This window comes from Sceloporus occidentalis, unplaced genomic scaffold (genome assembly GCF_023333645.1).
Source record: "Sceloporus occidentalis isolate IW3139 unplaced genomic scaffold, rSceOcc1.0.p SCAF_9, whole genome shotgun sequence".
In the NCBI taxonomy this organism is placed as follows: domain Eukaryota; kingdom Metazoa; phylum Chordata; class Lepidosauria; order Squamata; family Phrynosomatidae; genus Sceloporus; species Sceloporus occidentalis.
The window spans coordinates 44,516,712-44,529,593 of record NW_028316989.1 but is presented as its reverse complement, the minus strand read 5'-3'; the positions used below and the strand labels follow the sequence as shown (position 1 = coordinate 44,529,593).

At 41.4% G+C, this 12,882-nt stretch overlaps 1 protein-coding gene across 1 annotated transcript in view; it reads left to right on the top strand.

Moving 5' to 3' along the window:
* The window catches only part of LOC149307433 (leucine-rich repeat serine/threonine-protein kinase 1-like), a 158,655-nt gene extending 146,510 nt beyond the window's left edge, over positions 1-12,145 (top strand). Inside the window, exons 26-34 of the mRNA XM_089539164.1 lie at positions 358-555; positions 751-1,028; positions 1,700-1,894; positions 2,646-2,800; positions 4,827-4,944; positions 5,479-5,595; positions 7,043-7,890; positions 9,208-9,309; positions 10,300-12,145. Coding sequence (XP_089395290.1) covers positions 358-555; positions 751-1,028; positions 1,700-1,894; positions 2,646-2,800; positions 4,827-4,944; positions 5,479-5,595; positions 7,043-7,890; positions 9,208-9,309; positions 10,300-10,477 — 2,189 coding nt within the window. The 3' untranslated portion in view covers positions 10,478-12,145. The remainder of the gene's footprint in view (positions 1-357; positions 556-750; positions 1,029-1,699; positions 1,895-2,645; positions 2,801-4,826; positions 4,945-5,478; positions 5,596-7,042; positions 7,891-9,207; positions 9,310-10,299) is intronic.
* Positions 12,146-12,882: the final 737 nt, after the last annotated feature.

Below are 12,882 nucleotides of genomic sequence, written 5' to 3'. Positions count from 1 at the left end.
TGCCTACTGCCCAGTTTTGGATAGATCACAGTCATAGCCTTGGTTCCTGAGCATATTTAGCTTTTATACAGACTTTCTATGCCTAGCCCTAAAGACGAGTTGCAAGGGGTCGAAGAGAAATGCTCCATCCACATCACCAAGTGCCATATGCGTAAACTCCCTGGCCTGTTATGTAGCAATGCCATAAATAGTTTTCACTGACCTTCTGGCTGTCTGCTTTTCAGCAACATCTGGCAGGTCTCCATTAGAAACATGATGCTAGAGTAAACAGACTGTTGACCCAGCAGGACTTCTCGTGTGCATGTGCCACTAACCTTGAGTTTAACTTAATGTCAGTGTGTGTCTTCGTCCATTTAGACACGATGCTGAGGCACCTGCGAGCCATGGATGCCATGAAGAACTTCTCTGAGTTCCGCCAGGAAACCTGCATGTTGCACTCACTCCAGCATCCATGTGTTGTCTCCTTGATCGGGATCAGCATCCACCCGCTCTGCTTTGCCTTGGAGCTGGCTCCTTTGGGCAGCCTCACCACTGTGCTATCAGAAAACTCCAAAGGTGAAGGACCAGATCTTCTCCTTTCTGCCTTTTCAAACTGGGTTGTGGTCCTTGGGAAATACTTCCAAAAAAAGGAAAGGGATACAGTTCCAGCGACTGTTTCCCCACCTCTCTCCAAAACAATAGAGTTTTCCTGAACTCAATGCCATTTTCTGCTCTCTCTCTCTCTCTCTCTCTCTCTTTCTGCTATTCCAGGAGCATCTTTTGTGCCACTAGGGCACATGTTGACTTTAAAAGTGGCATACCAGATAGCAGCTGGCCTGGCTTACCTCCATAAGAAGAGCATCATTTTCTGTGATTTGAAGTCAGACAACATTCTTGTGTGGTCTCTAGATGTGAGAGAAAGCATCAATATCAAACTGTCCGACTATGGGATTTCTCGGCAATCCTTTCACGAAGGGGCTCTAGGCGTGGAGGGTACACCTGGGTACCAAGCCCCAGAGATACGACCTCGGATTGTCTATGATGAAAAGGTACATTTAAAATATCCATGTCCATGACAAAAAATCACACCCAGGACTCAAGATAAAGGTCATGATTCAGTCCATCTTAATTACTCTAAATTAGGTACAAAACACACTGCAGAAATAATCTAGTTTGAGACCACTTTAACTGCCCTGGCTTAATGTTAGGGAATTGTGGGAACTGTAGTTTGGTGAGATATTTTGCCTCCTCTGTCAGAGAGATCTGGTGCACAATAAACTACAGTTCTTAGTATTCCCTAGCACTGAGCCAGGGTAGTTAAAGTGGTCTCAAACCAGATTATTTCTGCAATTTGTTTTGGACCTTAGTGTACTTGGCCAGTTTCCAGGCCAGGTATACTAACCAGAGAGAAGATTTCTTTCAATAGTGACCCTGGCAGACTTGATTAAATATGTATTTTACTAGTAAAATCACCTAAGTAGTTAATTTCATACTATGAATTAGTCTTATAAATATTAGCGCTAGTACTAGCTTATGTCAAACTGTTAAATAAAACTAAATTGTTTTAGTTTTAGTCAACCTTCCTATCCTGATTTGCTATTAAGACCATGTCCATATGCAACAATGCATCCCACTGGACGGGTGTAGGATGGAAAAATGAGAATGATGAAATACACATTAAATATACTTTCCCTCTCTTATCTGGTATGCTTTGCCCTAGGTTGACATGTTTTCCTATGGAATGGTGCTCTATGAGATGTTATCTGGACAGCGTCCTGTGCTTGGGCAACATCAGCTTCAGATTGCAAAGAAACTTTCCAAGGGGATAAGGCCTATTCTGGGCCAACTGGAAGAGGTGCAGTTCCATCGACTGCAGGCCCTGATGATGGAGTGTTGGGACACCAAGCCTGAAAAGGTACATGAACAGTAGATAGATGAAGCAGTGCTCCATATTAACTTGATTGCCCATGGCACAGTATAAACATACTTCTGAACCATATTTAGAACTGATCTTTCCTGGGTCAAGATCCTAAATCTTAAAATCCCTATTTTTGAAAAAAAATAGAAATGGTTGCTGTGAACAGAAGTTTCATGATGGATGACTGTTTTGTATTGCAGTTTAGCGATACATATGCACTCTGATCCAGTGTCCCTTCAGTAATTTTGTTAATATGTATTCTAAACTGCTGTTCCTCCAAATAGCTCATGGATGCATATGTGGTATCATCTTCACATACATTCCCATTTGTTCTCCTAACAATTCTGGGATAGGCTTGAGAGTGAATAACTCACTCAAGATTACCAGTTGCACACTCAGCCTTCCTTGCTGACTTCCCTGTTCTTGTTAGAAGAAAGGGTTATCATATACATGCAAGTAAAGATGGTGTAGTGTGTAGATGGTATAGCATGGGGTAGTGGTTTGAGTGTTGGACTAAAACTCTGGAGACCTGGGTTCGATTCCCAGATCAGCCATGAAACCCCATAGAACAAATCTTGCCAAGAAAAAACCATAATATATTCACCTTGGAGTCGCCAGATGTTGGAAATGACTTGAAGGTACACAACAAGAACAAAGATGCATATGTGGAGCTCCTGTGCTCCATGTTCACTTCAGCTTTCTGTACATATATATGCCATCTAGCAAGTCTGTTTTCTCTTTCATCCAGCGACCGTTGGCCACCTCAGTGGTAGGAAGAATGAAAGACCCCACCTTTGCTACATTCATGTACCTGCTGCCATGTGGGAAACAGTCATCTTTCTTCTCTTCCCAAGGGCAAGAAGAGTACACAGTTGTATTCTGGGATGGGAAAGAAGACACCAGGTTTGTGTGTAGCTGTTTTTTCTAAATCCCCTCTGTGATCTTTCATGCAACATAAATGAACCAGTTGCATAATATCTCTTATTTCACTACACAGAAGATGTTCAGCCATATTTTGTGCTCTGATTCCTTTACGTTCATTTGTGTTGCAAATCTTGCAGTATAAAGCCTTTGACTTCACCTTGCAATATAATTTTGCTGTCATTTCTAAACATGAAATTAAATTATGTTTCTTATGTACCTTACACACTTAATGTAGAGGCAATTTTATGCACAGTATTTTTAATAATTTTGCGCATGAAGCAAAGTTCGCATCCACTGAGCCATCAGAAAATAAAGGTGTCGCGATCTCAACCACTTATGTGGGCAATTTTGGATTTTGGGATTATTTTGGATTTTGGACACAATCTGTATATTAATAAATGTAATGATAAAAAGCAATGCATTAGGTGGGTTGACCCAGCTGATGGTGGCCACTTTCTTCTTTTTATAATGCTATTCCTTGAGTCTGAATGGCTGTTTTGTGGTGTGTGTCTGTGTTTTCTAAAGCAGGACAGTAACAACAGCGAAGAGCCACATCTGGTTTGAATCTTTAGATGTGTAACATTTTGTGCTCAAGCTGGTAAAGAGGTCCAGCATTAATGATAAATTTATGAATACTCTGTGGTTTTCTCTCCAAACACAAAGGGTATTGTATTGTGAGTAATGGCAAAACAAATGCACTGTTCCTCCTTGGAAAAGCACTCATGTGTCAATGTTTAAAAACTTTCCTACCAGCCTTCAGATGGAATTACCATGACAGCTTCCCCTTTAGCTAAGAAACTTGGTGTGAAACATAGAAGCCTGTGGGCAGCCTGATGCTCTTCAGTGAGTGTGGCAGCACATGCCGGAGAGCCCATGCGCTGTGCATTTACATACCTGCACCTGAATTTGCTAGAGCCCCCAGGATTCTCCTGTCAGCTTCAGTGTCACAGCAGTAGATACAAATTTAGATTTTCATTGCTCACACCAAGGTAAAAGGCCCAAAGCACAGTGTTAATGAAGCGAGGAAAAACCAAGACTTGAAAAGGGTAAAAAGTATCACTTGTGCTGCATTTCATACCCAGTCTCCAAAAAAGGTTTGGCAGCTTGCTTATAGCAAACCTCCTATTTATTTGCTGTGAGAGCATCCCATCCCATAGAGTGGAGCCAAACTGATCCTCTGGTTTTCCAGGGAGCTGGTAGCACTAGAACAAATTAGAAGGCAACTAAAACAGTATTGGCAGAAAATGCAGAGTTCATCCAATGTAATACAGGCCAAGGTTTATCTGAGGACCTACTCTGTGGCAATAAAAGGCAGCAAAGACACATTTCTTCTCTGCCTTTATTGACTCTGCAGGGAGTCAGCCAGCAGAGCTGTTTCGAGGGGTCAGGGGTCTTTCACACAGAAGCCCAAGAGAAGAAAATCCAGACCACTTGACAGCCAGCTGCAGACAACTTGCCATGCACTTTGCAGATAAAATTGCATGGACCCACTCTGACTTGGATGGTACAGATCCAAAGGATGTAACTCTGGCCCCTGCTTGCCAATGACAATGGGTGTTTTTCAGTTTGTGCAGCCTGAGGAAGTGGATAGGATTCTTGGAGAGATGAGATCAGCTACATGTGTTCTAGGTCTTTTCCTGGATGGTTAAAAATGCTAGAAGGGGACTGGCTGAGAAGGTAAAGGGAGTGGTTAATGCCTCACTAAAACAAGGGAGAGCTCCAGCTTTGCCTGTTATAAAACTATTACTAAAAACACAATTCTGGATAATTATCAGCCAGTCTAACATTCCATTTTTGGCCACATTTTTGGAGCATGTAGTGCTCCAGGTGTTTCTGGATAAGCCAGTGATCCAAATCCATTTCACTTTGGTTTCAGGCCTGGTTAAGGGACAGACGGCTTTGGTCACCTTGAACTAGGTATCTCGGGCCTTTTGCTTCATTGCTACTTGCTGATGCCAATTTTCTGGCGAGGCAGTAAAAAATGAGTGCTGTTTTCTGATTTCAGAAATTATACAGTAGTGAATGCAGAGAAAGGACTGATAGAAGTGGCAAAGATGAGCTGCCCAGGAATGAAGGTGTGCTGCCAGCTGAAAGTTCAGAATTCGCTATGGACTGCCACAGAGGTATTTCCTCTCCAAACTGTTTCTGTATTTGGACTGAGGTGTCTCTTATCACTGGGATCAAACTCACCAAGATGCTGGAAATTATGTCTGTTGAAGTTGTGGAGGTACAGGAGAACAACAAATGTTTCTGTTTGGGAGCCCTAGCTTCAGTTTTCCCCAGCATTTTCTTCTTGGTTTGTGTCTCATGTCATCTGCATTTCCAAAGACATGATACTACTCTTTGAAGAGACCATATGATTGATCACCGGTGAGATTTCCCATTCAGTGCTGGGTTGAATCCATAGAGATTCATCATTTTAAGTGCTTTATGAAAATGAGCCAAACGCTGGGATGCATAAAAGGGGTTATTTTCTCCAAAATGAACCCACTTGAGAAATACCTTTGTTAGGAAATCAGTAGACAAAAAGATAAAACCCTTCCCTAGTTTTGCTGATTTTTATATATGTGCTCTCTTTTTTCTTCCAATTTCATTCTATTTGTGACAGCATGAATATAACTATTGAAATTAGGTTTCTTTCTTTTGCTCTTGTACAGGACCAAAAAATTTATGTCTACAGCTTAAGAGGCATGTGCCCTCTGAAGGTGCCACAAAAAGGTGTCGACACGCCAGCAGTTGTCACCTATTTCCTTGCGGTACCCATTGTAAAAAAGGTAAAAGGGAGCAGGTTTCAAACACGGGCCATTAATAACTTACAGCTATTCAGAAAGGCAATCATAATCTGTTTTTCATTTCATTTTAAACACAAACACCTGAACCAAACAGGGTAGACCCAGGGAATCAGTGTGAGATTTACATAAGTATTGTTTCACTATTCTGCAGTGTATTCATTAGGGATGTTTTATCTGGGGCTAGCCATTGGATTTGGACCAAAATATTATTCAGATTAGTTTAATATGTCAGGATTAGTATTAGTTACACTTACCAAGAGTTTTGTCAATTAATTGGCTGCCTACACTTAGCAGCTAGGATGGTTGTGGAGTTCGCACAATTTTTGAGTGGTTAAATCAACTTTAGAGTATAGCACTCATGGAAGAATTGACAGTATGAAACGAGGAAAATACAAATAGCCAGCAAACAGTTTATTTTATTTTATTTTAATTCTATGTCACCTTTCTCCCAGACACGGACTCAAACCTGGTATCCTTTTGTTAACTATTTACCTGTTTATAATGCCCATAATCTCCATCTTGACTAGCAAACTGTTCTTTAGTGTACAATGTACACTTAGGAGACATGAGCAGAACTAGAAAGAGGGAAAGAGAGAGCTTATTTGCCTAGTCTTCTTCTCTAAAGCAATTCCTCCTGGCATGTTCAAAACAAAATCTTCACTTCCTTTCTTAAAATTCTTTGGGACTAAAAGAGTTTGATCAGCTGGAATTTGCTAGGAATGTAGTGATGGTTTCTAAATGCCTAACAGCCAAAGTTTGTTCAAGGCCCATATTTGTTCAAGGCCTATATCTGTGTGGACTGTACAGTGATGCATGGGATATATATTCTGGATCAAAGGTAACCCCCCCCCCAACATATCCACACACATTGCTGACCCAATGCAATGCTTTTCACTATGGTTTTGATAAAAGTTTGTGTATGTTCATCCAATTCTCATAGTTCTTAAAATTTTCAAAATTAAGCATTTATATCTGCCCTTGCTAGCTTTCACATTGAAAACTCAGTTATCTTACCATTGTTATGCAATAAGTTATGTCAACTTCGGTACAGTTGCCTCCATGGAATTCCCTATGTTTTGCATTGTTACATTAATAAGCAGTAAGTGCTGTATAATTGGTTGGTTAGTGTCTGGATACATGAGTTAGACTGAGAAAATAATCTGTGCTGTATGGAGTTCTGATACACTGCAAAGATCAATAAATGTGCTAATATAGAAATTCTACATGTAGGAGACTTAGCATTGGTATCTGTCCCAGGAACCATTAGTATTTGATGACTACACATCCCATTACAACTGAAGCAATTGCCCTATTGAAATCTAGGAGATGGGCATTGTCTCCATATACCTTGTAACACTGTGTAAAGTTTGGGGATATTTAGTTGGATGCAAAATCAATTATCACATTTTTAATTCTCTTCTGCTTTTAGAATTCCTACCAAGTGTTGGCTGGTTTGTCAGATGGACTTATAGCTGTTTTCCAAGAATTCCAAGGTGTCCCAGAGGACAGCTGCCGCTACTTGTGCTCCCACACAGCTAATCGCTCCATATTCCAGATCAGCGATGATGACCCCCGCCAAAATCCTTACCCTGTGAAAGCAATGGAAACAGCAAACAATGGGACTGAAGTCTGGTACAGCAATGGCCCTGGTGTCCTCATCATAGACTGTGGAGTCATGGAAATCACCAGGCGACTAGAACCCTACAACCCACCATCCGTGGTTGTTTCCATAGTGTGTAGTTCAGAGTGTAATGGGGAGGAGGTGGCCTGGTGCTTGGATGATACAACCAACTTCCTGGTGATGTACTACACCACCACTTACCAGCTCTGTGCGCGCTATTTCTGTGGGGACCAAAGCCCCTTGAGAGACATGTTCACTATACAGCAACCATCAACGTCGATTCCCACTATGCTAGCTACAAATGGGAGTTTGGGTTCAGAGACCAGTTCTTTAACAGATGTGAACATTCTACAAAGCCAAGAACTAGGAATTCAGATATTAAACCATCAGGACTCTTTGACAGACTACTGCTCAGTGTCATCTTACTCACCCTCGTCTACCAACAAACTGACAAGATCCTTCTCAAGCCTGCCATGCTCCCCTGTGAGCTCCTCCAGCGCACCTTTCTCGACAGATTGCGAGGAACTTGACAAGCTTCAGGAGCTAAACCCTCCCATGGAAGGACCTGAAAGTATTTCTGAACCAACCAGTGATGATGTTGGGCGTCTCCAGGCCATGAGAATCCTCCCTGTAAAAGACCTCATATGGATCCCTAGGTAAATTGCATTAGAAAGCACTGTGGTCACATGAAAGTTGGTTCAAAAGCTGTAATCTTGCTTGCACTTCCATCACTATGTAAAGATTTTACAGTGCTAATTTTTACAATTCAGAATCCTACTCAGAGCCTGGCATCCTGCTAGTGACTTAGGTGTGCATAAGTACATTTTGCGGCAAGTTGCATAGAGCTATTATTTGTCCTTGAGCTCTGTCCAAAAACCTCCTAAGCTTGGGGATGGGCGTCTGCTGCTACTATTACTTCTTAGTGGTGGGAGGAGGACGGAAATGGAGATTCAGGATCTGGCTGCTCTGAGCTTTTGGGGGAAGAAAAAGGCAGGTGCACTCCATTTGAGCATGCACCTTCATTTCATCCCGCTGGATGAAACTGAGAACAGCTGCTTCTCTGCCGTCTGAATCACTTTCCCCACTTCTCCACTAGTAAGCAAGCAACTACTGAACTGTGAAAGGACACATAACTGCATGTGCAGAGCTATGTGTACATGTAATGTCTCAACCAAAGGCTAAGTAACCAGATCAATCTGTAATTGCTCTTCTTCCAGCAGTCACTGTCACAAGATGTGGCAGTGCCTAGTGGCCTAGATGATGTTAAAAGGGGGTTGTATGAACTCACAAGAAGGATCAGTTTGTCAGTAACCACTGTTTGTAATCTTGAAATAGATCTGTCATGTTCAGGAATGGTGTGCTGCCTGCCTCTCGAGACCTGGGTAGCTCTAGGCTTTGTGCATGGAAAGCCAATACAAAGGATAAGACTGAGCAGCCTCATTTTTCTCCTGGCATGTTGCTACTGTATTACTACTATTGCAGTCCAGAGAAAGGCAGCAGCCTAGTTTGACTCCCAGTCATGGCTTGGTTACTGGGAGTTTCTCAGCATGAAAAGTGGCTGCCTTCTAAATAACATCCCAAGCATTTGAACAAAATCATTTTTCTACACTATCCCCCCTGGGTTGGACTCACCAATCCCAGTTGCTCTTAAAACCTCTCCTGCTGAGATACCAAGGAGACTGAACAATTTTCTCAAGCATGTATTTGTTTTCTGGGAGAGCTTATAAAAACAAAGAGGACAAACTGTTATGAGCCCCAAATAGAAAACTGAATCAGAACAGCCAGCCCTGTCTGAGAAGCAGATCTTTACCTGCCAATTAAGAAGTTCAGTTATTTCCACTCACCATGATTTTTAAGGAGAGATAAGGATCTGCTTCTGAGAAACTTTGAGAAAGTGTATATCTTTCTTATGGTTGAATCACTTCCCCTGTTGAGTGATATATAATAGGAACCCTATTGCTTTCCTTTTCCAGGCAAGGTGGAGATATCATTGTGATTGGCTTAGAGAAAGAAGCCATCTCTCAGCGGGGCAGAGTCATTGCCGTACTAAAAGCTGCAGAGCTGGCTGCTTATGGGTAAGGATGGATGGGAAAGGTATGGGGAAACAGAGTGGGAGGGACCCCTATAGCTCAGTAGAATACCACAGACTGTACACGCATAAGGACCTGGTTTAATCCTCAGCATCTCCAGTTGTTAATAGACTCTCTAGTTGGCATATCAGAGCCATTTGAGAAGAGTCAGTCATTCCTGAAATGCTCATGAGCAGCACTGGGGCAAAAGCAGAAAGCAAAACCTGATGCAAACATATTTGCCTCTGTTCTCCAAATCTCTCTGCATAAATGTGCAGACAGGACCCTGGTGAGGAAAACAAGGAGTTGTAATTCAACCATAACTAGGGCATCCCCTAGATATCCTCACCCCTATGTAGACAATCAAGGTTTTGAGCCAAGAGAAACAGAATTCAGCAAACTGAGCATACTTATGCAATGTGTCTTATTTTGCTCTTATTTTTGTTTGTTAGTGTAATTTATTCTAAATTACCTAGTCATGGGGAGGGCAAAGAAGGAGTAAGTCAAACTCTGCAAAGCACCACTGCCAATGTTAGTCACCCTACTCTCCAGTTTAACACATAGGTTGAGTCTCTCTTATCCAAAATGTTTGGGACCAGAAGTGTTTTGGATTTTGGAATACCTGTATTTGCATATATGTACATAATGAAATATCTTGAAGACAAGAGCCATTTATGTTTCATGTACACTAAACATATAGCCTAATTTTGTGAATGAAACAAAGTGTGGTTACACTGAATCATCAGAAAGCAAAGGAGTCACTATCACAGCTATTGGGGGAAACATGTCTTTTGGGTTTCAGAATTCTGGATAAGGGAGACTCTACCTGTATCTGTGGCTGAGGAGAATTAGAAACTTTTGTTTGAAGCATGATCTCCTTGCAGTGTCTTTAAAAGGGCAACATTTAAACATTCAAAATACTTAAAAGGCAGTTTCTGGCTCCCCATTTGTTTTGTTTTAATAATCCCTTTCTCAAACATGATTACTGGTTTCCAGGTCACTAGTGGATGCTGCTGTCCTGGCCAAGGATACTGTTGTGTGTTGCTTCAAGAATGAGGCCCTGGAATGCTGCCTGGCTGTCTGGAGGAGCTGGGGTGCCAAAGACTTTGACATTTTCTACCAGTCCTATGAAGAACTGGGAAGGCTTGAAGCTTGCATGCGAAAGAGAAGGTAGTGCTTGTGGATGAAGGCACAGTGACTGAGTACTTTATAGTAACAGAAAACTGACAGAAGACAGACAATGTCCAAGCTAGAATCTTGCCTGATGGTTAATCTTCTAATATTGCTGCTAAAGACATTCTTGGGTTTATGTCCTCAATGCCTTTCAGATAGTAATCTGATGGAACATCATTTGCATCCTTATCTCAGTCGTGTGCATGGGTGAATCTGGCCAACAACATCTCTGCGAGGCCAATGTCATGCTGTATTGTTATGCAATGCACTGATTATATTTTCCAAAACAAACAAACAAACAAACCAAAAACAAAAATCACATACCAGTTTTTTTTTTTTAAATGCTAGTGGTAGATCTCACAACAATAAGATATGGTCTGGATCAGCATTGGATATGGAGGCAATACCTGCTTAAAACAATGCATAGGTTGAGTAGTGGAATGGGAAGATGAATAAATTGCACTTAGAAATTCTATAGATACCTTGGACCAATATGTAGTTATTACAGTTAAGTGCAGCTCTGCATTAGGACTATGACCATACTTCCTTAGTCATCTGCAAACAGATTACAAAGGCCTGTGTGTTATCACCAACAGACTTTGAACTCTCAACAACTCTATCATCACATAGTTTTTGGTGGGGTTTTCAGGCTATGTGGCCATGTTCTATCATCATAGTTACACATTTGTAAGTGGCAATTGGTGATTTCTTTCAAAACCTGGTTATGCTAAGACAGCTGGTGATTTTTTAAATCTTTAGAATGTGAATGTTTTTAACGCACACTAATTTTGCATGAAGGATCTGAGCAAACAAAATGACAACCATGAAGATACAAAATAGCTGCTTGTGATGCCTTTCTTGTTGCGGCAAACATGCTATTTGAATAGCAACGGCTCACTAGGCAGACAGGCCTTTTAGAGTTTCATTTGCAGGAAGACAAACCTTGAAAGTGCTCCATAATGGAGCAAGCTGAGGAGTTCCATATGGGATGTATCAGAATGACACCTTCATGCAACTTTATAGGACTAAAGGTGCTGCAAACAGCAGATCAGCTCCTGTTCAAAACTGTAAGAGTTGAACTAAGCTCCGAAAGAATACTCCTGTGTCCTGACATCAATGGATAAATGCACTTTGCAATGATGTCAGGATATAGAATTAAGGTAGATGTTATGGATGAATGGGCAGAGAGCCAGTATGGTATAGTGGTTTTAGTATTGATCTAGGATTCTGGGAGAGCAGGGTTCAAATCCCCACTTCGCAATAGAAACTCACTTGATGTCCTTGGGCAAGTCACACTTTCTCAGATGAAGGCAAGGGCAAACTTCTTCTGAACAAATCTTGCCCTGAAACCCCTGATAGGTTTGCCTTAGAATGGACATAAATTGGAAGTGACTTGACAACATTCTTGAGGATGGATGGGAAGAAAGTGGCTGGTGGAGGATGCTCAAGGGAAATTTGCAACATGGGCTCTGTCTACAATGTTCTCCCCAAATTCACAAGCGCAGAAACTCACTGTACATAAAAGAGTTTATTGCTATTTTTAAATAAGCACCTGAAGAGAAGAGTTTGCTAATAAGGTCACTGGGAAACCTAGTCTTGGCAAATAATAAAATGAACTGTTATTGTAAGCATGTCTGTACAGAAGAATGATTTTTTAAAAAATCATAATAAAAACAGCTTCCTCCAACCAAGTGTCTACATGAAATAATACTGAAATTTGGAACTGTTTGTGGCATGTATGTCCACAAGGTGCTTGACATAGAATTTAAATTCTCACCGCCTGCTGCTTTACAATGAATAGTTTCCAATAGAAAACATCTTTCAAAATAGATGGCCAAGAATTAAGTGGCGTCACTGTCACTCCCAATTGGGAACTAATGGCTGCATCTGCCCCTCAGTGTCATGGCATCTCCCAGAGTTTGCACAGCAGGATGAAAGGAATTTGGTCAGCAAGCTGTTGGTTTAGAGTGTTCTCTTACCTGTATTTACTTTTGCCCATTTATTATGTGTATAGTTGATCCAATGATCCCTCCACATTCGCTGGGGATGAAGGACCCCCGTTAGAGTGGGAAAACCATAAATACAAAAACACTATTCTTTTTACCTAAGAGAAGACCTCTCTAGGGATCTCCAAGTCCTCCAATGCAACTTTATGGACAACAGCTGCCAGAGGTTGATCACAGAATCACACTGGAGGACCTACAAATGCCTAAAGAAGTGCTTTCTTTAGGAACTTCTAGGTTCTCCAGCACAACTCTGTGGTCAACTTTGGACAGAGTAGTATTGGAAGACCTAGAGAATCCTAGAGAGAACATATTAATCAAATCCGCAAATGTAGATGGCCAACTGTAGATACATCATTTTTGGGGTACTAACTCAACTGTAGAAGAATGGTTCAAATGTTCA